The following is a 26,434-nucleotide window of genomic DNA, read 5'->3' as shown; positions in this document are numbered from 1 at the left end:
AATGTCCATTACCTTAATGCTATACAAATTCAAATTTGTACAGTATAAAAAATAAAAGGTAAGGTGAAATACGACTGAGGTAATAAATAATTACTAGAAAAATGATGATATTACACCTTTAAATCCTGCCTAGAAAGATCAAGTGGAAATTTTTCTATTGATTTGTGTATATTTTCAGATTATCTGAGATTTTTGGAACCAATTTGTAAAAGACATCTTTTGTTTACAACAGTTAACACACTTCAAATGTCACTTATTTCAATTTAAAGCACATGTTTTATAGCTTATTTACATAAAGCTTTAGCTCTTTAGCTTTAGCACTGAAATTCAAATTCATGAGTGGAAGTCAAAACAATGTGACTCAAATTCTAAATTCTTCTTTCATAAATTTTTCTTTCTGAGGGAACTGCACTGAAGAGAAAAGCCCCAAATTTACAGTCTTGAAAATTAATGTACAACATTAACATTTTAAATTTCAGTATTTCATGTTTTAAATATGTTGTGGAATTAAGACAGCACATGAGACAAAATCCCCAAATGTGGAATGTTTTTGAAAAACAATGAGGCTTATAAATAATTAGTTTACCAGAGAAAGGTGAGAGGGGGGATAGTTGGTTTGACTTCCATTTTTCTCTAACAGGTGTTTCTGCTACTAGGCAAATTTTAAACTGTTTTTCTTTTCTTCTTTGAAGGTCCTAGTGTCTTATTTCATGGTCTTTGGACCATTCTTTTTACCTCAAAGTTGCATTTCTCTTTTGGAGCTTCAGTTATTCTGGGTAATAATGACAAAGTGGTAGAGGGGAGGGGAGGCTACTTTTTAAAATACAGTTTAATTTGCATAATTTTTAGCTTCAAATGAATATTTTCACACTGTTATTTTGTCTTTCTATCACCAAACAGACTCAGACACATTAAAGGGAAACATTCAGATATAATTCTTCACACTTTTACCAATAAAAGATACTTATTTTCATCAGGCATCTTTAAATTGTTTCTTGGACTGTGACTTTCCAAACAGATAATCATACCGAAGACCCTGAAATCTTTGAACATCATTTTTATTTCCACAAACCAATAATAAGATTGTTATGACTCACAACACACCAAATTCCGTTTCTGGGGGGAAAGGTAGAGATTTAATAACTGCTTGTATCACCAGTTTAAGTCATATAGTTACAAAGTAAGAAATGTCTGAAAGGGTATTATTGTTAATTTAAAAAAAGCTCGTTTATTACATAAATATCTAGTACTTCATTGGAAAAACACTACTTTTCAAAAGGCCCTGGCCAAATAACTCCCAGACAAAACACTGGACCCAAGGTTGTTTTCAGCCCACTTTGTTGATTAAGCTTAAATGCAGAATGGAAGTCCTTTAAAAAGAGGACAGAGTCGGCAGAATTGAGGCCACTGGCAATGTCAGACCCACCAGCCAAGTTCAAAGAGGCAGACCAATTTTCTGGGTTATGCTACTTGAATTATTATTCAATTAGTCAATACAATACATATTCAAAAGAAAATAAAATTAATTACTATGATAAGGAGAGTAATGCATTGTTTGGACTCTGTGTCATAATTACACTTAACTGAAATAGTCCTAAGAAAAACAGCCCCCATCATTTGCAGTTATGAAAATAATTTAATTCACCATCTGGCTTTTACTTTTTGTTGAACAACAATACACAAGTGGTAAGCTATTAATGATTCTGTTTTATGCTATAAAATACTTTTTATATTTATGTTTATAGGCATTCACTGCTTGAGTCAAGGCTAGGCTTGTAAAGTAATTGAGGGATTTTCTTCCAGCAGCATGTACTTATTTTATTCTAAAAGAATCAAGTGCATAAAAACAGCTTTTATTCTTTGCAACCTGTAAAGTTATTTTGCTGATATAAAACACTAATAACTCACTTTAGGGACATGCCACCTACTTAAAATGCCATACACCCCCTTCTTAAATGTTTCAAAGTTACAGCACCCCCAGAGCAAAAGGATGCCAGCAATCGGCTGCTCGTGGACCACAGGTGCTGACCTCCAACATCAGGTAATTACTGTGCTGGAAGGCAAGGTGGCATAGCCAGATGGAAAAGACTTTTTATTTAAAGGCAAAATACCTCAAACAGCCCTACTTTCACACTTATTGGCTGGCACAGGATCCCCTACCCTTTCTTTCTTCTTAAGGGACTGATTCGGATTGACTCGGTAAGAATGGTGTCCATTACCTAATAAGTCACGAGAGGAAGAAGTCTCTGTGGTTACACAGAACCTGTGATAGGTTTGCAGAACTCAGAGGAGAAGCGGGTGATAAAGAAGGCCATGGTCTGAGTGAAGGTCACTCCAAGTTCACTGTGCACCTCGAAGACTTTCTAACTGGCACTGAGGAGGTGGCTCGTCTCGAGTCCAATCCCAGGTTATACTTCACGGCTGTCCACACGGTTTGCCCTGTGGAACGCTCCACGGTGTACACTAAGCCAGACTGCACGATGTCTCTCTCAGGTGCTCCCGATATCCTGTCTTGGAAATCTACTGTGGGTACAACAAGAACAGTTCCACCGCGCTCTCCAAATTTTCTTTCCAAACTCTCTTGCACAGACATGAACAAGTGGTACTTGCTGTGGAGGGCCAGGAGCAATAAATCAGGCCCAAGCAGGGAAAGTCCCCAAAGATCTGGGGCGGAAAGTTCCCAAGAGTTAAACAATGACCATTGTTAGGAAACTGAGGGAATGGGATGTGTTTTGGCAACAGCTAAGGGCATTTTTCTGCTTCTGTGATGAAGCTTGCTTGCTAGCAACTGCAAACCAGGATGTGGCTTTAGCCTTTATAAGCTCACATTGAAAACCTCTGGGGGCTGCTCTCTGAATCTTCCTTCTTGGAGGTTTCTGAGGCAGTCGCTGGCCAGCGAATAAAAACTCCGAACTGACTTGTAGTTCTGAATTGTGCGGTCTCTCTTTCTGTGTGGCCCACAACATTTGGAGGCCCCGGTGAGATTATCCCTAACAGGACATCTGGTGACCACAGGTCCTGGGATCGCCCCCAGAACCGAGGTCCAGCCTAGGGGAAGGCCTCAGAGAGACGCTCCTCCACCCCAGGCAAGGACCAGGAACCAGGCCAGTCCTACAGGACCCTCCGAAACTACACAAAATCTGGTGGAGTCATCTGTTAATGGAAACCTCCCCAGTGAGTACAGGTCTGTTATTGGATCCAGTGAGGACCTCTGGAAGGCTGGACACAGCATTACTTTCGAGGTCCAGTCCTGGAGCAAGATGTTGCCCGGGACTATGGGTTAGGAATTAGTTAGGGATAACGCTTTGTTTGTTTTGTCCCTCCTCTCAACTGTTGGTCTTGTCGCATTCTGTGTCGTTCTTATCATAATTGCCATGGGTCAGTCAAGTTCATCTGTCTGTACTCCCCTTCAATGTTTTTTTGAAAAATTTCCAGGAATTTCAGCAGAAGGCCAGAGACTACAGAGCCCCTGTCAACGCCTTCGACTTGGAAAAATTCTGCTCATGGGAGTGGCCAACTTTTAGTTCTGGGTGGCCTTCCGAGGGAACGACAGACCTATCTATAGCTTATAGAGTCCAAAGGACGATTTTTGGTAATCCAGGCCACCCTGACCAAATCCCGTATATACTAATTTGGAATGAAATTTTAACAGAAAAACCCAAGTGGTTATGGTCTTGCCTGGAGTCCCAAAAAGAAAGACCCCCCCCGCCCCGAGCCAAAACGGCCCTCTTAATAAAAACCTCTCAAAAAGAAAGGACTAATGGGATCCCAGTATTGACAGGACCATCGGAGGATCCGCTCTTGATGGACCCTCCCCCATACCCAACAGCCCCTCCACCTCCAGAGGGGAGAAACAGCCAAGAGGTGGCAACCAGCCCCTATAATAGCTGGGACGTGCCCTTCAGTCCCCCCCATACCAGAAGTGGCTCTGCTCACCACCCTTCTTCTCGTTCACAATCACCGGATTCTTCTGGAACTCCAATTTTACCCTTGAGGCAGGTTGGCCCTGCCCCGGGGGATGCCAGCCCACCTTTCATGGTCTATGTCCCCTTTTCCTCTAGCGATCTGTATAATTGGAAAAACCAGAATCCCTCTTTCTCTGAAAAGCTCCAAGGGCTCATCTTCCTCTTGGAGACTGTCTTTTTTAGCCACCAGCCCACCTGGGATGACTGCCAACAGCTCCTCCAGCCCTCTTCACCTCCGAGGAATGAGACAGAGTCAGGAGAGGTGAGGAAGTTCATTCTTGGATCTGATGGACAACCTACTACTGAATCAACCTGATTACAGGCTGTCCTCCACCCCTCCCGGATGGGACCCCAACACTGATAGAAGTAAGGAGGCTCTCGATCGGTATTTGCCAGACTCTGTTCCAGGGGATACAAGCGGCTGCCAAGAAGCTGACCAACTTATCTCAGGTAAGCGAAATCGTACAAAAGCCGGACAAATCTCTGGCCGCTTTTTTGAGCGCCTCCTTGAGGCATACCGCTTATACACCCCTATAGATCCAGAGGTGCCTGAAAATAGGTGAGCTGTAAATATAGCATTTGTCACCCAGTCGGCCCCAGATATAAGAAAAAAGTTACAGAAATTAGATGGATTTGAGGGTAAAGTGCTGTCCGAACTGATAGGGATTGCCCAAAAGACTTTTAATAACAGAGATGACCCCGTGACCACACAGTCCAAAAAAACAGCCAAAATTTTAGTACCCACAATGGCTGAACAGGAAAAACAAAAAGGTAGATGGGAAACCATTAAAAAAATAAAGGGAAACCAAGGAAAAAGGTTGGGCCTAGGTGCAAACCAATGTGCCTACTTCAAAGAGAACAAACATTGGAAAAATGAATGCCCTAAAAGAGGACTTAAAGGAATGAAACCGGCCCCTGTTCTGGTTGAAGAGGCAAATTGACGGGGACGGGGCTCCATTCTATTGAGCCCCCAGGAGTTCAAGGTCACATTAGAATTCGGGGGCAAGCCTACAGAATTTCTTGTGGATACTGGGGCGGCCTTCTCTGTCCTCCAGCAAGCAGAAGGGCCACATCTAAGGGAAAAATCCCCGTACAGGGAGCAACGGGAAAGACAAAGTCTTACCCATGGACTAAGACCAGGATCACTAACCTTGGGGAAGGAACTGTCACCCACTCGTTTCTTGTAATGCCAGAGTGTCTGTACCCCCTTTTGGGGAGAAACCTTCTCCAGAAATTACAAGCCACCATCTCTTTCAAAAACGATCCAGCTGAGCTCTCCTTCAACACAACCCCCTCAGCAATTCTCCTCACTTGCCCCTTATCAGAAGAGTATTTACTTACTGCAGAGGTGGCACTGCTGGCCCCAGGCTCAGATTTGCGGGAATTTAAAGAAAAAATACCAGGCGTATGGGCAGAAACTAACCTACCAGGATTAGCAGCCCACCGGCCCCCCATTATTGTCCAGTTGACTAGCACTGCCACCCCAACCAGAGTCCAACAATACCCAATAAGCTTAAAGGCTAAGAAAGGTATTGCAGTCCATATCAACAGACTCCTGGAGGCAGGTATTCTGGTCCTCTGCCATTCAGCCTGGAACAGTCCAAAACCTGGGACCGACGATTTATGGACAGTGTAAGATCTCCGAGAGGTAAACAAAAGAATTAAAACCATTCACACCACTGTGCCTAACCCATATAAGCTCTTGAGCCTGTTACCTCCCAGCCAGCAGGTCTACACTGTTCTGGATTTAAAGGATGCCTTCTTCTCGCTTCCCCTGGCTGCAGTAAATCAACACATCTTTGCTTTTGAATGGACTGACCCAGAGGGGGGATTCTCCGGACAACTAAGCTGGACTCGGTTGTTGCGGGGTTTCAAGAATTCTCCCACCCTGTTTGATGAGGCCTTAAGCCAGGATCTGGCTCGTTTTAGACAAGAGCATCCAGAGATAACCCTCCTACAATATGTGGATGACCTCTTACTGGCAGCTAATAACCTGTCAGACTGCAAAAAGGCAATCAAAAACTTGTTACAGGAACTAGCGCAGTTGGGCTATCGGGTCTCAGCTAAAAAGGCTGAGACCAGTTCAGCAACATACTTAGGGTATGAATCCTAAGGATATGAATTCTTCTAATAGGATTGAAGCTATCCTAAAAATACCCCAACCAAAAACGAAAAGGCAGGTATGGGAGTTCTTAGGGGCAGTTAGATTTGCCAACTCTGGATTCCTGAGTTTGCAGAGATAGCAAAACCCCTCTCCACTAGCACAGGGGGAAAGGAGGAAGCTCTAACCTGGACTGAGGCTAAGCAAAAGGCTTTTAAGATGCTGAAACAGGCGCTTGTGAGCGCCCCTGCCTTAACCTTGCCTGACCTGTCCAAACCTTTTCAACTACACGTCACTGAAACCCAGGGAATAGCAAAAGGAGTCCTCACCCAAATGCTAGGACCATGAAAGAGGCCAGTTGCCTATCTGTCTAAAAGAGTAGACTATATAGTGGCTGGGTGGCCAAGCTGCCTCCGAGCCATTGCCACAACTGCCATTTTGGTAAAAGAAGCATCCAAACTGACTCTGGGACAGGACTTACACATAGTGGCCCCACATTCAGTAGAAACATTACTAAGGAGCCCGCCCAAGAGATGGCTCTCAAATGCCCGGATAACCCAGTATCAGCTATTGCTACTGGATCCCTCAAAAATCCACTTCCTAAAAATGGCAGCTCTTAATCCCACCACCTTGCTTCCAGATGATGACCCGTCTGAGCCCATCCATGACTGTCACGAGATCTTGCAATCTCTCACGAACCTGAGGGCTGACCTCACCGACAACCCCTGGCCAAATCCTGATGAAGAATTATATATAGACAGGAGCTTTACGTCTTGGAGGGAATCAGGTATGTGGGGGCAGCGGTGGTAACTGCAGACCGGGTCATCTGGCTCAGGCCTTAGGACATGGGATTTCGGCCCAGAAGGCCGAACTAAAAGCTCTGACCCAGGCTCTAAGGTGGGGAACAGGGAAGGTCGTCAACATCTACACAGACAGTAGATACGCCTTTGCAACTGCGCTCATTCACATATATCAGGGGCACTATATCAGGAGCAGAGACTTTTGACATTGGGAGGAAAGGAAATAAAAAATACACAGAAATACTTGCCTTGCTAAAGGCTATCTGGTTGCTGAAGAGGGCAGCGTTATATATTGCAAAGGACATCAGACTGCCGAAACTCAAATCGCCAGAGGAAATGCCCTGGCTGATAAAACGGCAAAAGAGGTTGCCCCAAAACCAGTGGGGATGTTGCAGATACTTCCTGTTTTACCAGGGCGAGTGCTGCCGAGCCCTCCAAAATATGCCAGGGAAGAGATTAGACTGGGCAAAACTCTGGGCACTAAAACAGATCTGGATGGTAGGAAAATCTCCCGGATGGGAGAATCCTAGTGCCAGAGCACCTGGAAAAATTAGGTTACCCAGGTTCACCAAAATAAACACCTGAACAGTACGAAACTGAACTCTTACAGAGAGATTACTACATTCCCCGACTGCAACAACAAGCCCAGCAGGTATCTTCCAGATGCCACATCTGCGCCCAGGTAAATTCTGGCCGAGGGAGAGAAATGCCCCAGGGAACCACGCTGAGGGGACAAGCCCTGGGGGAACAGTAGAAAATAGACTTCACAGAAATATTACCTGGTCCGTATGGATACAGATACCTGTTAGTCTTCATCTACACCTTCTTCGGATGGACTGAGGCATTTTCTACCAGAACCGAGACAGCACAAATAATAGTAAAAAAACTAATTTCTGAAATTGTCCCCCGATTTGCGCCCCCCCCCGACTGCAATGGGGTCCGACAATGGGCTGGCATTCATTGCCCAAGTTATCCAATTGTTAGCAAAAATATTAAATGTCAAATGGAAATTACACTGTATTAACAGGCCACAGAGTTCAGGGTAAGTTGAAAGAATGAACAGAACAATAAAGGAAACTTTCAATAAACTAAAGCTCGAGACTGGTGAAAACTGGATGAGTCTCCTTCCATTTGCCCTCCTAAAAACTAGATGTAGTCCCTATGTTAAGGGAATTACCCCGTATGAAATCATGTTTGGGCGACTACCCCCACTAATCCCTAAATTGGGGGAAGAAAAAATAGCTGAATTAAACAACCATTCTCTTCTAAAATCATTACAGGCCCTGCAATCTGCCACCCAGCAAATTCGGGAACTCGTGAAGGCAGCCCACCCCGGACCAACAAATCCTGTCCCTAAAAAAGATCTATTTCAGGTGCAGCCCAGAGACCTCGTCTGGATTAAGAAGCTTCAGCCAGCCACTTTGGAGGCCCGGTGGACGGAACCCCTGCCAGTGATCCTCTCAACCCCAACAGCAGTAAAAGTTGTGGAAAACAGCACTGGATTCATCATACCCAGATAAAAAAGGCCACCCCGGACCAGATCCCCCCAAAATGGACCATACAGCAGACCGAGGATCCCCTAAAGGTAAGACTCTTAAAGAATCCCTCTGGGTCCTCCTGATAACGCTGGCGGGGGTCACTGGTAAAAGCCCTCACCAGGTTATGAACTATACCTGGGAACTCATTAGAATGGTGGATGGGATCGTGGTCACTAAAACCACCACTCCGACCCAAGTGACCTTCCAATTTGACCTCTGCCAATTGTTTGGCCAACTATAACCCAGGGGTACGGATGGGGAGGGCCAGTTATAATTCGAAAATATAGATGTGGCACCCTTCCCCAAGAATGGAGCTTACAGCATACTGACCATTATGCCTGCCCCGAGGAGAAAAGTCCGGAGGATCAAGGGTAAGATGAGTACCATTGCGCCAAATGCGGTTGTGAAACACTCGCAAAACGGACTGACCGAGACCAGTTCATAACCTTAACAAGGGCACTAACCCCCAACCCCGACAGTTGCACCCAAGGTGCCTGTAATCCAGTTATTATTACAATATATTCCTGGCATACTCAAGTCTGGGACAGTGGAAAAATTGGGGGATTTAGATCGTATGCCACGGGTTATGACCCCAGTGTCAGTTTCACAACTCAGAGGTTCCTTCCCCCCATACCAGAAAACCCCACAGGACCTAATCAGGCTCTCAACCTTGGCAGAAAACCGGTACAGCCCCCAGACCCAGGGACCCGCCTCTGGCAGGCCCAAGCACAAAGGCCACCCCAAACCCCCAAATGAACTCCTCTCCCTCCCCTAGAAAACCCCTGCTCGACATGTTAAACTCAAGTTTCCAATTCATAAATCAAACCAATCCACTTATTACTGAAGATCGTTGACTTTGCTTAAATCCTGAACCCCCTTATTACATTGGAATAGGCACTAATATTTCCCTAGGCCTCTTGGAAACTCATCACAAACCTCTTAGTACGTGAAGCACAAAGACAGCACCTTTGCAAACGGGAACAGGAGCCAAAACTCACCCTGGGAGATCTCCAAGGCCAGGGAACCTGGATCTACTCCGAGGATTTTAATCTAGCTAACCCCCCCTATAATAACTCTTGCGGACTCCTCATATCACTAGAGGACATTTTAACTTCAACCCCAAATGGATGGGACCGCCTCCTTGTAGCCCCTGACAGCACTTGGTTTGCTTGCACATCTGCTATCACCCTCTGTATAACTCCCCCAATTATGGCTGTTGAGAGTGAGTTTTGTGTTGTAGTTCATATTATCCCTCACGTACATTATTATTCTGGGGAAGGAGGTAGGGAACATTTGAAAATCACTCACCGAGCCAAGCAAGCCCCAATTATTGGACTAGGCGTCGCAGGATCGGCTGCAGTGGGAACTTCAGCCCTCATCACTGGGGACCAAAATTTTAAAACCCGGAGCCAACAAGTTGATCTGGATCTTAGTGAATTAGACAGCTCCGTCAGTCACTTAGAAAATTCCCTGGATTCACTAGCAGAGGTCGTCCCCCCAAATCGCAGACCTCCTATTTCTAAAACAAGATAGATTATGCCTGGCTCCCAGGGAAGCCTGCTGCTTCTATGCCAACCACTCAGGGATAGTTAAAAGTAGTCTATCCCTAGTCCGTAGCAGGTTATGAAAGCGGGAGGAATGCGGAAACACTGAAACCAACTGGTATGAAAACTTATTTTCCTGGTCCCCATGGCCGACCACGTCTGCCGTAGCAGGGTCTCTAATTCTCAAATTATTAGGCTTAATGTTTGGGCCCTGTGTAGTCAACTGTCTAACCTCGTACGTGCAAAGAAAAAATTACAAACTGTTAAATTATCAGTCCTTCGAACCCAATATCAACAGATTTATAATCAAAATGAAGAAACAATGGTTTGATTCTCTTATAAAACCAGTGGGGAATGTGGAGGGCCAGGAGCAATAAATCAGGCCCGAGCAGGGAAAGTCCCCAAAGATCTGGGGCAGAAAGTTCCCAAGAGCTAAACAATGACCATTGTTAGGAAACTGAGGGAACGGGATGTGTTTTGGCAACAGCTAAGGGCATTTTTCTGCTTCTGTGATGAAGCTTGCTTGCTAACAACTGCAAACCAGGATGTGGCTTAAGCCTTTATAAGCTCATGTTGAAAACCTCTGGGGGCTGCTCTCTGAATCTTCCCTCTTGGAGGTTTCTGAGGCAGTCACCAGCTGACTAATAAAGACTCCCAATTGGCTTGCAGTTTTGAATTGTGTGGTCTCTCTTTTGGTGCGGCCCACAACACTTGCAATCCCGTTCATATTTGAAGGTCAGTCAGCCACAGGTGACATGATTTAGATTCTTCAGTCACGCAAAGTAAGGCACTGTCACTCCTCCAGCATTCAATTAGAGATCAGGAATAACCACAATGTTCCTCTCCAGGAAAATCTTTTCAGCTTCTGGCATTGCTGGTTGTTTTGCATCCTCAGTGATGATCTTGGCTTTGACTCTGATGCACTGGATTTGATCGGCTGCCTCTCGCTGGCAGCCAGGATCATCAGTATGTCACAATCTGCTCCCAAAATATTCCCTTCTTAGGGTTTTGCCTTGGGGAAGCTGAGGACTGATCCATGCTGCAATCTGGAGTCTTCCAGTTAATTTGGGTCATCTGGACTCCAAATGCTCCCATCAGATTCACCAACAGCAATACAGTTCGCACCAAAACGATGTAAATAACTCAGAATGCAGGTCCACGTTACCAAATCCCTAAATAACAAAGGTTTTATCTCCAAAGCCTGCTGTTATTTCTAAAATGCTCATGTAGGAAGCTTTACTGATGAAGTTCTAATCCCGCGGCGGGTGGTGGAGATGCGCGAGTGGATTGCAGCCCTGGCCCGGCGGGCTTGCTAGGGAGGCAAGCGCGAGCGTCGATATCTTAAGAGTCCATGGTGCTGTAGGTGTTGGCGACCCAAGACTTAGCACACTCACTTGTGCTCATGTCTGGGGCGGGCACATCGATCCCTGGATCGATAAAGCCCTTCTTTGCCAACTCCGTGGTTCACCTCCTTGTGATCTTTCCCAATTCATTATCGGTAGAGTTCTTGGGATGACTCCTAACACTAGCTTTAGCAGCCCCAAACGGCACAACAACCACTGCACACTTACACGTCTTCAGAGAAGCCAAAGCTTTCACTTTCTCCACACTCACATCTGCGCTGGAACGGATGTCTCCCTTGCAGGAGCCTTCGATGGCCTCCCAGGAGCCGTCGTGGCGCCGGATGGGGAAGGGGAGGCTCGGCACAGGGTAGCAGCGCCCGTGGATCCGCAGGACGCCGCGCACCGGGCTCCGCCTCTGCTCCACGCTCTCGCGGGTCTGGAGGTCCTTCAGCACCTCGAAGTCGAGGCGGGGGCTCTGGGCGGCGGGGAAGCAGCTGAAGCACTTCGCCCAGACTGCGGGACAGGCGGCGGCTCAGCCCGTGGAGCAGAGGTGTGTGCGGGCTAGCCCCGAGGCCGGGACGGAGCGGGAAGAGGCGCGCTGTGGGCTGCCCTTCAAAGTCGCAGCTTCCTGCATCCCCGGCTGTCTCCGCCCCTTGCAGCCTTCGCCGCCTAACCCGGAGGTGCAAACTCCGGTTGAAGGCAAAGAAATGTATTTGCTTATAAACAGGAATGACCTCCTACGTTCGTATGAGCTGTGTATAGTGATGCACATTTCAATTTTGGTATCCATTCATTACCTCCTGCTTGAACAGGATGCTTGACTTTAAATACAAATAGTACAATTTGTGTAATCTAATTTTGCCTTGTGCAATCTAAATTTACTCTGAGGAGAGAGTAACTCCATTTTGATACTTTCCAGTTACTCAAAAGTTAGGGCTCCTGCAGTGGAACATTTATTTTGGTACAATGGTCTGCGCCCAGGAAAAGAGTTTTCAGGCAATTTAGTGTGGGTTGGGCTGCTTCCTGAACCTTATTTCTAGAATGTTCCAATCTAAGAGCGTTCAGATTTTACTGATGATACCTGGAGGACTGTAAACTATAATCTGATAAATTAATTCCTGACATTTCCAAAAGAAAGAAATCCCAACCTTGAAGAACACACCACAGGGGGGAAGAAGTCCATGGATTTCTACGAACAGTGCATGATGTGAAATGCTATGAGGCAATCCCTCAGGAATGAAGGATTTATTAGTTCAGCTGCTGGAAGCACTGCCTCTGCTATCAGCCCCGATTGGGATAATCTCAGCTGAATTCAGTTGACTCTCTCAGGTCTATATTTCCTTTCCAGTGGTCCTAATTTAAGATTGATTATCATGGGGGTTAAAAGCCCAATCTTCTTCCTCCAAGTCAGTGCAAACATAAAGAGTCATCCTATCTTCATAACTCTCCATAGTTGACTGAGGCTTCCCTTGAGGGAGAAGCTCAACTTCCTTTGCCAGTGTGCTTCCTTCTCTTCCCTGCCCTTGCTATCTTTTCCCTTCTCATCTGTGGGTGTTGACTCCATAGTACCCCCTAATAAAACTCCTGAAAGGTTTAGGAGGCGAAAAGGTGAGAAAGAAGGACAGTAGTCCGGTAGTCCGGGAAATTTAAAGCGGGCGGGTTTATTTCTGCGCTCTCCGGCTGAGCTCACCAAATCCAAGATGGAGGGAAGTGACTCAGCACCTGGGTGATGGGTGGGCAGTTTTTAAACCAGGGGGTCAGGTGACGTCTGGAAGTGGGGGGGGGGGGGTCTCCGGAAGTCAGGTGTCCGGAAGGGGTGGTTCCAGAAGCCATGTTGGGAGGGGCGACACAGACCCCCACACCTCCAGTTGCGGTGTCCTTCTCCGTTCCCTCGACCTGACATCTCCTATATGTTAACTTAATTTCATAGCCTCTTTCCCTAGGGACGCAACCTGTGAAACTGGATTTTTTGCAGTTACATGCGATGTTCCAGCGGATGAATGAAGACCTGTACTTCCTCTAGGCTGAAAAACTTTGTTCTTTTTCTACTGGAAGCTTTCTGTGGTTTATAAAGAATTCTTCTCTCTAGGTTTTTAAATTTTTTTCTTCTCAAGCTCTTTAAGTCAGCCTTCTCTGGGTATCTATGGGGATGGCAATTAAGGACTTTGCCTTTATTAAAGTCTTACTTTTCTGCAGAGACCAGGCTTCTAAGATGTGCATTTTTAGGGTTTCTTTGCCTTCTTAATGACATCACGGTGCCAGGAACCATTAAGGAGATATACTCAAATTTAGGATCACACTGTTACACTAGTTCTTTATCTATATAATGCATTTTTTATAGGTATAAAAACCATAATTGCTTAACATGAACTAAGCAGGAATGGACCTCCCTTGGACTCAGTAATACTCAAGATAAGTCAAAGTAGTCGAGGGATAAAAAATGGGATCCTAGTCATTTTCTGGTATATATAGGAAAGATAAGAGATAAGGAGGTAGGGCTTAGTTTAAAATCCCTACCTGAAGTGACAAGGCTTATCTAAATTGAAAACAGCTCAGAGATGGAGCTAAGGGAGGGAAGACCTTCAACGTGGGAAGGGATGGTGGAGCTTTATAGACAAAGATTAGCAAACCTCATAAAGCTAGTTGAAAGGAGTGCTTGAAGCATGCTTGAGAAGGGTCTCAACTTTGATTGAGTAAAATATTAAGCATCTAGAAAACCTAGGGCAATATGTAAGATTCTACAACAATTCCATGCACTAGGGTAACTTTCCAAAAACCTACAATCTCCAGATGGGTCTCTGGACCAGACCAGTCCAGAAACCTAGAAGGCCCAGCCTCTCCAGAACATCAGCTAGTTCCATTGTCCTACCCCATTTTATTATCAGCTCCTTCCAACATGAAAAAGTTTGAATGGCCATAGCCCAAATACCCCTAAAGAATGAGATAGAAAGACCAAAGGTGATGGTGGAGTTATGCAGAGAAGGTAAAGTTTAACAAACAAGTATGATTGTTGAATCATTATATTGATATTTCTTTTAGTCTCCAGTATCTTAGAGCTGCTAGAAGTAAAAACTTAAAATTGTGGAATTGTAACCCATACCAAACTCTGAAATCTGTTCTACAACGAATTGTTATGCTGTGCTTTGAAATTTATTCCTTTTTTTGTATATATGCTTTTTTTCCCCACAAAAAAAGAAGAAAAGTCAATTATGATGATAACAAATTATTTATTCCTTCTAGTGTCCAATGTTCTGGAGCAACTAGAAGGAAAAATCTGAGATGAAGGTTTGGTAGCCCATGACAAATTCTGGATTCTGTACTGTAACTGCTTGTTGAAGAATGCTTTGAAAACTATTGTTTTTTCCTTTCTTTGCTTTGTATATATATCAAAAAATAAAAAAAGTTAAAAAATATTAAGCATCTATCAATTTGTTGAGAGTTTAACTTTTTCCCCTTATAACTACTGGTGGGTAGTCCTGTCCTTTTATGGAGGGGCTGACTCTTTATCACCTTCTTCGAGAAACATTTCACTACCGATGCTTTTCTGGTACTAGCCTTTCTCCTTGCATCATCTTCTCTCCATTCCCTGTTCCTCACGGGAATTTATCCATCTGAGGGAAACTCATACTTTTTCTCCTAGGCAGGATAGTTTAGTGTTCTTCTGCCTCCTAGCTCATTAACGGGGCATTTTTTACATAGCCCAAAATGGCCCGTGAGGGCATTTCACCAAACAAAAGACAGCTCTTTCTCTGGATAATTGTGCTTCCACATTTTAAACTGTGCTAGCAAGCAGTTTCCAAGATAAATTTATTTAAATAGATCAAACAGCAAAAAGTAACTAATTAAAGTAAAATAACCCTCATTTTTAATTGCTTATTTAAATCACCCCTTTATATAATTTAAGATATAAATGCCATGGCTTATGCACATTTCTATTTGGTTTTCAGGCTAACAAATCAAGTATCAATGCCTAATAAGAGCAAATGAAATACATATAATACAATAAATAGTGATGCTTGGCAAGTGCTAGCAAAGAGAAAGCAGGATTTATTGCTTGATTTAGCAGTCCCCTAGCAGGTTTAGAGTTTAGCTTAGAGCCATTTTAATTCTCCCATTTAACACTGCTATGGTCCTTTAAGATTTAAGTCCACAGAGTTATTGTCGCTGCAGTGAGTTTCCACATTTTGAATGAAGGTCAGATTTGTAACCCTTTTCAGATCATAGACTCCACCTCAGAAGAAATTACAGCTCATTTACAATAGCAGCCCACGGGGTGGTAGCACTGAGAATTATAGGAAGGTTTATATATAACCTTTATGGGAAAGTTTACCAGGAATCTTTACTTGTGTAGAGCTTATGTGGAAGAGTTACCAGGTTCTGAGCTGTTTATGTATCTCTGTGGTGTTATGGACAATGAAGTTATATAAAGGAATGGAAAACTAAAAACTCACAGGCATAAACACAGATTGGTAGAATCTGGGCTTAAAAATGGGGCCAGCTTTGGGAACTTGTCATGGCAAATATGAACAAGGCTCATGTTTTCTACCCACTATTGTAGCTTTCAGGGCATGTCTTCTTCCCTTTTATGATTTCCTGATACCTTGCATATAGTTATTGCTTAATAAATGTTTATCAAGTAGAGTTGAACTGAATTAGGTAGTGGTGTGGCTTGACGGATGGATCCAAGCTAGCTGGCTTACATTTAGATTTGGTCAGGTATACTATGAAGAGACTTTGGAGAACCTAGAATATTGGGGATTATAGGGGGTGGTCTTCCAGAGGTGGGAAAATATTGGATTCGAGGTCACATCTCAGGGGTGTCTTAGAATTAAGACTCTAATGGGCATCTGAAAAGTGGTTAAATGTTATGGCAGGATAATTAGCTATGGGAAAAGAATTAAGATGGGACTACTATTAGACACGGTAGGGTAGAAAACTGTGGGAATATACTTACATATGGCAGAGTAGTTAGATATTGGAGTACAGTTAGCTATGGCAGAGTAGCTATGGGGAAATAGTTAGATGTGGCAGTGTAAGTAAGGGAAAGATGGGGGTGAGGTAAGGAAGGGCACATTGTGGGAACCAAAAGGATGGGTATCTTGTGGTCACAGATGAACACAGAACTTTTCCACTTCAAAATTTTCTGATTTTTGCCCTGGATAGATTTTCTCTGGGTGGTACTCTGGAGATGACTACTGCTTATTTTTCATTTTTGTCTTGCCTAAGAGGCCAAGCACAGTGTCATGCTTATAAAGTCGATACTCAATGAATATTTGTTGAATTGAATAATTTGCCTTGAAAGGTGACAGTGTGGGATGTGAATAAAGTGTAGACACTTTAACAACAACAACTGTAGCTCACATTTAGGGAGTGCTTCCTGTTTCCTATGAAACTGTGCTCAGAGCTTTATCTGTATTATTTCACCTAGTCCTGATCATAGCCACCAGGGGGCACTATTAGGCTAAAGCCCATACTCAACATGGTGCTCAAACTTGGTGTGCCAGAAAATTCTCCAGCCTGGGAGCGGAGACCAGTGGGGTGAGAGGAGCCAGGCACAGAGTGTATCGTTTCCGGAGGCCTTGCTCCTGGGGTCATGCAATTAATTGCAGGGTCATGCCTGAGAGGGAGTGTTTCCCTAATTTTTTTTTTAAACATTTTTTTTGTTGTAAAATAAAACATTATACAAAGGAAAGAAAGAAAAAACGATAATTTTCAAAGCACACTTCAACAGGTAGTTACAGAACAGATCTCAGAATTTGTCGTGGGCTACCATCCCACTATCTCAGATTTTTCCTTCTAGCGGCTCCAAAACACTGGAGGCTAGAAGGAATATTAATAGAGTGATTCCGCCATCATACTCATTTGTTAAACCCTGTTTTCTCTATTATACCTCCTTCTTCTCTCCTGTTCCCCTTCCCAACCTATAGGGATCTTTAGGCAATGCCTGTCCTGACTTTTCCATGTTGAGAAGGGGTGTCAACACTTAAGCAGAGGGGGATGTAATCAATCAGTAATCTGAGAGAGGCTAGTTCTTCTGAGTTTCAGGATTTACCTGACCTAGGAACCCTCCGGGAATTGTAGGTTTCAAGAAATCAAACATAGTGCATGAAACCTTTACAGAGTCACAGTTCAAGCCCTGGGTGTTCCTTTAAAAAAAAAATTATTGTGAAAAATAACATATATACAAAAAAATAATAAATTTCCAAGTACATTTTAAAGAAGTAGTTATACAACAGATTTTAAAGTTTGGCATGGGTTACAGTTCCATGATTTTTCATTTTCTCTTCTAGCTGCTCCAAGACAGTGGAGACCAAAAGAAATATCAAAATATTGATTCAGCACTCATATTCATTTGTCAAATCCTGTCTTCTTTATTATACTCTTCCTTCTCTTTTTTGTGAAAAATAACATATATAGAAAAAGGCAATGCATTTCAAAGTACATCACAACAATTAGTTGCAGAACAGATTTCAGAGTTTGATATGGGTTACAATTCCACAATTTTAGTCTTTTATGTCTAGCTGCTCAAAGGTACTGGAGACTAAAAGAAATATCAATATACTGATTCAGCACTCATACTCATTTGTTAAACCCTACCTTCTCTGCATAACTCCACTATCACCTTTGGTCTTTCCCTCACTCTTAAGTGAGGCTATTTGGGTTATGGCCATTCTAAGTTTTTCATGTTGGAAGGGGCTGTCGATAATATGGGGTAGGTGAATGGAACTAGTTGATATACTTCCTTAAATTTTGCACCCAAGGGAACTTGCTTGCCCCACTGTACTTCCAGCCCTATTTGGATTGGATCCCCAGTTCCTCTTCACTTGAGCTCTTCAACAAGGCAGGGCATATGAGACTTGAACCTGCTCAGTTGGTAGTTTCCCTTTCTCTGAATACAGTGATTGGTTCCATTTGGGGCCAGTGAGATTCAGGCCCAACACTGCTGAAGGACTGATTGGGAAGAAGCTGTTATTCTCTTGCTGCTGTGATTACCAGCAGAAAGGATGATGCAAACTCAGGGCTACTGGGAACCTGAGACACCGCCAATCCAGAGACTTGAGATGAAAGGAGACCAACCCTGACTTTATCTTTTGAGCATCTGTATCCAGTTATGCCTAAAGCTAGCAATACTTCTGAATTCTCTTGTATACTTACATGAGGCAATGAATTCTCTTGTATATTTAAATCAATCTGAGTGCTGCTTTTGTAATTCATAATTAAGAGCTGATGTATATCCAGAGAAGAAAGGTTACAAAAATCTAGAGAAAAAGGTGTTAGATAGAGTTGGCACACAGCAGAGTTGGACTCTTCTCATGGTAAGGCTATAAGTATCAAGTTTTCTTGAAGAAGTTCTGGGTATACTCTCTATCTCCTCTAGGCTACACCTCAGGTATTTTTGTTTTCGCCAAGGACATCCTTTTAAAAGGGGAAAATTATTTCGAAGTTCCAGGTTGCTATCACTAAAAGATAAAAAAACAAAGAAAAAAACACAAAAAAGCAAAACCACACAGAACTTTGGCTTAAACAATGGGAGTTTATTGTCTCATGATTTGGGAAACCAGAAGGCTTCCTCCTGGAATTAGTAGAGTTCTGGTGCTGGCTTACTGCAATCCTTGGGGTTCCTTGGCCTGAATCTCTTCCCTCTGTGACATAGCAATGTACATACCTTTCTCTCTCTGTGACTTTTAGATCCTCTTTATTCAGATTAAATTCAGATTAAAAGATCCACCCTCACCCATTTGGCCACACCTTAACTAAAAATATCATCCTCAAGAGGTTCTATTTACAATGGGTTCACATCCACAGGAAGGTGGATTAAGATTAAGAACATGATTTTTTTTTCTTGGTACATAAATCAATCTACTTTACTAAATCTGACCTTGCTAAGAAAATAATCTCTAGTGAATTTTGACGAGAGCCAAGTTGTTTGCCACTTGAAACTGAAGAATGAGGAAGGACTCTGCTTATTAAGATGTTCTTAGAGTCTCTGTTTGGAGGGAGCCAGTGAAATTGATCAGCAGACTGTACCAAATAAAAAGAGTTTGAAAATGTAGAAAGTAATTTGCATATGGAAAACCGGAGTGATTTGACTGAAGGATTCTCAGATGACAAATACTATTTCTCTTCAAGAAGAAGAAGACAAGACAGAGAAGCAGAAATAAAAACATTACTTGACTAAACCAAACTTGGGTTCCACGTATCCAGCCTAAAAGAGAAGTGAGCTTTCATGGTGAACTTACTCCTTCATCTCACACCCAAAATTACCCTTTTCCTCCCTCTCAGTGGGACTATTTATATGGGTTTATGTTCTGAAAGCAGCAAATTCTGATCCTGTTTAACTTAGGTTAAAAAAAAAAAGAAAAGAAAAAATATTAATCTACTGGTTATGGAGTAGCCCACAGAATGATGGAAAATACCTTAGAAAATACAGGAACAGGAAAATACAGGAATAGGGAAGCTCCGGGCATCTAAATAGCAGCTACCATTGGACTAGCTCTTCAAGAGGCTGTCCCGAAAATAATTCATATCTCAACCCAAGCTATTTTCTATCTTTGGGTTCTTGCCCTCAAGGTTCGAATTAGAAGAAAGAGTGTCTGATTGGTCCAAAGTGGCCACATGCCCACGCCTTGTTGGGGATGTGGGGTGAGGCAGTACCCTGACTGTCATGTCCAAACTATGGAATTGAGGGTTTGGGCATTTCTCAAATGAAAACACAGTGCTGTTACCAGAAGGAGAGGGGAAGGATGCTTCAGTGGCAGAAACAAGAGACCCTAGAGGGACACTTGGTTGGCTTTTACCTTGGTGACATCAAGTCATGCCACTCCCTGAGGCAACTGCTCCAAAAATAGGAGGCATATTGGTTCTCCATCTTGAGTCACTCAGGATGAGTGATAATGCAGGGTTAGTTCAAGGTACTGGCCTGTTTCAGAAGATCCCTGCTTTCCCTAAGGAACACCATGCGCTTTAGCTTTTCTGTACTGGATTTGGGTGAATCATAAATAGGCCCTTCAGAAATTAATCACAATTTTTCATGCAAATTCTAGGTCACTAAACAGCTCTTTTTCTGTTTTCATACATTTATGCAGCATATTCAGTGATTACTATGTGCCTACACAATTTGAGATGTTGGGGTACAGCGTATCCTTTTATTTATTGAGTCTCTACTATGGGTCTATACTATTCTAAGTGCTGGGGATAGTTATTGCAAAGAATAAAGCAAAGTCCCTGCCTTCATTAATGGAACCCACATTCTAGTTCATAATATTACCTCCAGTACCTGGCTTAATAAATATTTGTCGAATGAATAACTGAAATGACAGCAGCTCATGCTATGTTGCTCCACATACAGCTTTTCTAGGGACTGCACCAGTGACATGGCATTGGAGCTTAAATAATCTGATGTTCTGTGTTTTCCCTCCCTGCATATGACTTTTCTTCCAACTCTGAGAAGTCATCGGTAAATTATTAAAGAGAGGACGATTCCAAACCATACTAGGTGTTTTCAAAAGAAATTTAAGGATTTCCCTGCCTTAGAGTAATCTGAAAGTGTGGGGCTGCAGTCTTGCCTTGAAAACAAGCAGCTGATGGGTCTATGAGTCACCAGTTGCCCTAGGGGACTGCTTACTCCCCCAACAGCAGGTGCTTGGGGACTCTTGGTAAATGTCAGTTGCTGCTGCCTGGGGTGGGTGGTGGTGGTGTCAACTCAGGCAGTAGGAGCAATCTAGCACCACTCTCAAAAAAAAAAAAAAGGGAAGCTGACACGTGGTTCTCTGCAAATGATACCTGAAAACAGAAAGTGGGCTACAAAAATGTGGTCTCTGCTACCTAGATGCTGAAGCTGGAGGATTTGGAAGTGTCACTATGCCTATAAAGGCCCAGTTCATCAAAACCAGGGAAACCCTGAAGGTATTTAACTTCTGAGAAGATAAGCAGTATGAAAAAACACTGAAATAATAATCCGTAGATAGTTAATAAATAGAATCCTCACATCAGTTAAAAAGAATGAGGTGGCATTATATAGAGAGAGAAGATAGATCTCCAAGACATATTATTGAGTGGAAAAAGCAAGTGGCGGAGAGATTAATGCATACTTTTTATATTTAAACAAAACAAAACTTTCTACCAATAATAGCAGCACACTCGATGCTGTCTACATCACAGAGGCAAATACACATATAAATGTGTCCAGCAAAAGGTTTGTACCACACCGATAACAGTCGTTACCGTGGGGAGAACAGAGGGGGTCAGGACTGGGACAGCGGTCAGAGGGAACTTTCACCTTAACTGTAATGTTTCAGGGTTTTAGAAGAATGTGTTTTATTTATAAGTTTTAAAGCTTAAAATGAATTTTAAAGTATTAGTAATTGTTAGAGTGGGCAAACACTAGGCAAGGCATTAATCTCTTGACCAAATTTGTTAAGTCATGGTGTAACAAATACCTAGAAATATCCCATTTGAAACAGACCCCATAAAAAAATATGTGCAGATGGCAGAGAAACAAATGTGAAAATAAATATGGGCAGATACAGGCTGAGAAGTACTGGAACTGACATTTTACCTCATAAACCGAGATTATTTGGGTCTGATCAATAGAGTTGAATTCTTCTATTTCCTATAGTGCTTTATGATTTTTCAAATGATTGCATTCGAGTCTCACATCTGTGCCGGTATGCAGGGGAGAGCTCAGCATCTCCATTTCACAGATTAGAAAACTGAGACTTGGAAAAATTAAAAGGAGCAGAGCAGTTATATTTCCAGGAGCTCATACTTTCTCTAATTTCTCTATTCTCCACAAATCCAATCTTCAAGAGTTACTAAGAGCTGCCAGACCCTGTCAGTGGCTGAGTTCACATTTTGCTAGCCCCTTCTATGTACTTTCTACTTGAACACAGGGATTGACTCAAAATCCAAAATCTAATTTCAGAACATTGAGCATTCTACCAAGGGAATTTTCCAGCCAGTAGGAAGTTTCCTGTCAAGAGCAACACTCAGACTCCTTCATCCTGGCACCAGTTGCATGTGATAAACAACGTGGTTTCTGGGCTCAATACTCGAATCCTGTGCTGCCTGGTGACAGCTGGTGCTGTGTCATGTTCTGCTAACTTTTCATGATGAGTCTATCGTTTCTCCAACTAAATCAGAATCCTCAGGGATCTTCCCTTATTTTAACTTATCCTTCAGTAGCCGCTCTGTGAATAGGCACTTGATAAGCCCTAATAGCTTTATGCTGCAGCCAGACCAGGACAAACCTCTATGAAGTAACACACTTTCAAAATGGACACAGCACTCATGAGAATTGACACTTCTGAAAATAAACTCCAGCTGTTCTTCACTCCACCCCCTGCAAACCTGGTCCTCCCACACTCTTCTCCATCTCAATCACTGACAAGTCAACCTTCCCAGCCTGCAAGCCACTACTTTCTTTTTTTCACATCCTACCTCCACTTCTTTAGTTGGCTCTACCTTCAAATTCCATCCAGAATCTAAGCATTTCCTACCAGCTCTGCCACTACCACCCTGGTCCCAACCTGCAACCTGGATTAGCAGACTAGCCTCTCTGTGAGTCTCTTAAAACAGCTGGTCTCTTGGCACTTGGTCTCTTGTCAGGACAGCAGCTGATAGATCCTATTGCTCCCTCTACTAAGAAACCATGAAAGGTTTCCTCAGCTCATGTGGAGCAAAACCCAGGTCTTTGCAATGGCCTACAAGGTCCCACGTACCATCAACTCCCACTGATTTCTTATGGCCCACTCTTTCCTAGCACCCCTGGGCTCCGTGTTCTTTCTAAAGCACCTTGCAGTCTTCACTCTGCCTGGAATGCTCTTCCCCTGAAAGCATGGCTAACTTGCTCATCACCTTCAAGTCTTTATTTACATGCCACCACATTGAAGAAGCCTTCCCTGACCACTGCATTTAAAATCCCATTCTCCCCCAACCCCACTCTCCACACAAACACCCACATTTCCTGGCCCTTCCTATCCCCTCCCCTGCTTTATTCTCCTCCATAGTGCACGTTGCCTCCTTCCTTTTTTTTTTTTTTTTTTTTGCATGGGCAGGCCCAGGAAACACATTGCTTTCTAAGGTACTCAATAGTATACTTGTTTTCACTATTGTCTAACTTCTTCACTAGCATGTTTGCCACACAGAAGTAGGAATTTCTGTTCATCTTGTTCACTGCTGTGTTCCCAGTGCCTAAAACATGCCTGGCACTTAACAGACATTCAATAAATGTTCGTTGAATAGATCAGAGTGGCAAAGGTTAAAAAAAAAAAATTAGATTGCACCTTGTATTGTTGGGAGGTGTAGGGAAATAGCTACTTTCATAGGATGCTGGTCAGAGTAAAATTGGGTTTACCTCTTTGGGGGGGCCATTTGGCAAGATTTATAAAAAAAAATTTTATTTTTTTTAAGATTTAAAAGTCATGTTATTGATGACTCAGCAATTCAATTTCCAAACATTTATTTAATAGATATACTTGCAGATATGTCCAAATACATAGGTTCATAGATTCATAGTTTTTTTTATTTTAATAATAAAAGACTGGTATTAACTTATGTGTTCATAGGTAATATAAGGGCATCTATATGACTACGCGATTGTTAAGACCACAGAGGTACAGAAACATGTATTGATATGGGACAGTCTCCATAGTACACTAAGTAAAACAAGCCAGGTGCAGAAACGCATGGAGTATGCCAGTTTGGGTTAAAAAAAAAAAAAAAAAAGGCGTGGGGGGGGGCATATACTTAAGAGTTTGTGCAAGTATAAACCAGCTCTGGAAAACCACAAGAAGCTAGTGACAGTGGATGCCTTTTTTGAAGGGACTACTCAAGGACTGGGAGGGTTGAAAACCGTTTTGTTTTCTTTTTTAATTTATGCGTGAATGTATCACTTAAAAAAAGAACATCTCTACACTGCGCTCCACATTCTCTTGCTAATTTGTACTCTGTGCGTAGCTGACAAGTTAAAAAAAGAAAAGAAAATCCTCAAACTCTGCTTTGAAGGCTAGGGGTTGGAAAGAGGGCCTTTTATTTCCCTGGGGAGTGAGGCCCATAAAACGTATGAATAGAGTCAGGCCAACCTCGTGCTCTGGGACTCGAGGGCTTTGCCCCTCCCTCCCGCAGCCCGGGTCTCCAGTCCTGCGCGCTGCGCCCTCCGGTGCCCTCGGGTCTTGCGGTCTGCCTGGAGGCCCCGCTTCCTCCTTAGAGGGCGGCAGCGGAGCGTCTCGGGGACGCATGCGCCCCAATCTGCGCCCGGGGAATTAAAAAGAAAGAGGACAAAAAGCCCCGACGGATCACACGCCCCAAACAAAACGCAAGTGGAGCGCGCCTTTGGGTTCTGGGCGGTGGAGGCGCCTCCTCCCTCGACCGCGTCCCCGGCCGCGGCGTGATGCGCACGGACCGGCCCGCGACGCCCGGGCCGCGACTGTCCCCGCACCTGGACGCCGGCCCGGCGGCTGCGTCCCAGCTGCGATTGCTCCCTGCGGCGGTTTTCTCAGAGTCAGCCGGCAGCCGCGGGGGCAGTTGCACTCCATGGGGCTGAGGGACTGGCTGAGGACCGTGTGCTGCTGTTGCCGGTGCAAGTGCCTGGAGGAGCCCGTCCTGCCCGAGAAGGAGCCCCTGGTCAGGTGGGTGCGCAGCGCTGGCTGGGATCTGCGGGTTCCCCGGCCGCAGCCAGACGTCACGGAAAGTGGGGATTCGCGTGTGTCCGAGATGGCGAGGTGGGCACCTAGAGGAAACTAAGCTCCTTGGTCTCCGACGGAATTCCTATTCCTTGGGTTTGTTGACCTTTGGTAGGTAAGAGTTTTGCTCCAAACCACAATACTTGCAGGCCCGAGACCCAGGTGGACGCCTGTGGAAAGTGCCAAGAATTGGGGTGAAGTGCTACCTGAGAGAAGTTCCTATAGGAGTCTATTAAATACAGTTGGGAGTTTATATTTGATAGGTATATTTCAGTGAAATACGTACCTGTGAATTCATTTCACCCAGCCAAGAAATTGGATGCTTTGTCAGTTTTATTAACGAAAGAAGACAATTTCAGTGACTGAGTATGGGGAAATATTTTTCACATTTAAAAAAATGTGTGCGATCTCAAAGGACAGCCAGTTTACTAGGTTGTTGATTCATTACAGGTTAAGCTCTGAAGTGTGAGGAAATTTAATACTCGTTGGGCAAGGTGCTAAAGTAACTTTGTGAAAGAGCCCTACCGCGCACGTAGTTTTGTTCAGGGCTATGATTTTAGGAGATTATTTTATATCTTGGCTTTGCTGAAATTAGGGACTTTTTCTTTTAGGTCAGCCCTTGAGGGTAGATACAACAAACAGAGTATTTATAATGAGATTAGGTAATGGTATGTAAGGCTGAGCTCCAGGTTTGGGTAAGCAAATATCAAAGCTGGTATTTCTTATGATATACCTCTAATATATGATAAAGCTTTAAAAACGTTTTTTAAAAATATGATTGATTTTATCTTAGTATATCAAACCCAAACACTTCCCCTGACTTTTGAGATCCTACCTAACTAACCCTTTTACGCCAGTGCACTCTATTTTCCACGGACATTCCTCGATTCAATCAGGTGGGCATTGTTCCTCCTCTGGAAACAATCTTCTCTTCTTACTCCCTCCAGGCTTCCTTCAAATAGTGGGATTTATCCTTTCTAGATGTCATTTTTCCAGGCTCCCTCAAGCAGTCTTCTTTGATTTTTTTTTGCTCAGCTTCTGCTCAGCTCTCTTCTGTGGCTTAAAATTTAAAACTTAGCATCTGCCCTTCACTATTCAGTTCGCACAGATGTATATAAACATATCTGCCATGTATATCTTATATATATGAACATTCATACACACAATACACTATATTTTGTTTACTGTTGCTGATGGTGCTCCCGCTTAGATTAACTTTTTTGGGCAGGGAGAACTGGAATAAGCCAGGACTAGTCTTAAAAATGGTGACACAGTGAAGTCCCAAATTAAACCATGAACTATAGTTAATAGTGCAATTATAAAAATATGCTTTCATCAATAGTAGCAAATGTACCACACCAAGCAAGGTGCTAATAATAGGGTGGTATATGAGAGTCCTGTATTTTTTGCATGATTGTTCTGTAAAAGCCACAACTTCTCTGATTAAAAAAATTTTTTTTC

The 26,434-nt window shown here is 43.4% G+C and overlaps 1 protein-coding gene and 1 pseudogene across 1 annotated transcript in view; one reads left to right on the top strand and one right to left on the bottom strand.

Moving 5' to 3' along the window:
- Positions 1-1,452: 1,452 nt before the first annotated feature.
- On the bottom strand, positions 1,453-24,826 carry LOC143675862 (glutamate dehydrogenase 1, mitochondrial-like; annotated as a pseudogene).
- The window catches only part of MREG (melanoregulin), a 58,785-nt gene continuing 57,055 nt past the window's right edge, over positions 24,705-26,434 (top strand). The window contains exon 1 of the mRNA XM_077155057.1: positions 24,705-24,919. Within this exon, the coding sequence (XP_077011172.1) occupies positions 24,825-24,919 (95 nt within the window). The 5' untranslated portion in view covers positions 24,705-24,824. The remainder of the gene's footprint in view (positions 24,920-26,434) is intronic.

Source organism: Tamandua tetradactyla, chromosome 3 (assembly GCF_023851605.1).
Source record: "Tamandua tetradactyla isolate mTamTet1 chromosome 3, mTamTet1.pri, whole genome shotgun sequence".
NCBI classification, from domain to species: domain Eukaryota; kingdom Metazoa; phylum Chordata; class Mammalia; order Pilosa; family Myrmecophagidae; genus Tamandua; species Tamandua tetradactyla.
The sequence above is the reverse complement of the archived record's forward strand: the minus strand, read 5'-3'. Positions and strand labels throughout refer to the sequence as shown.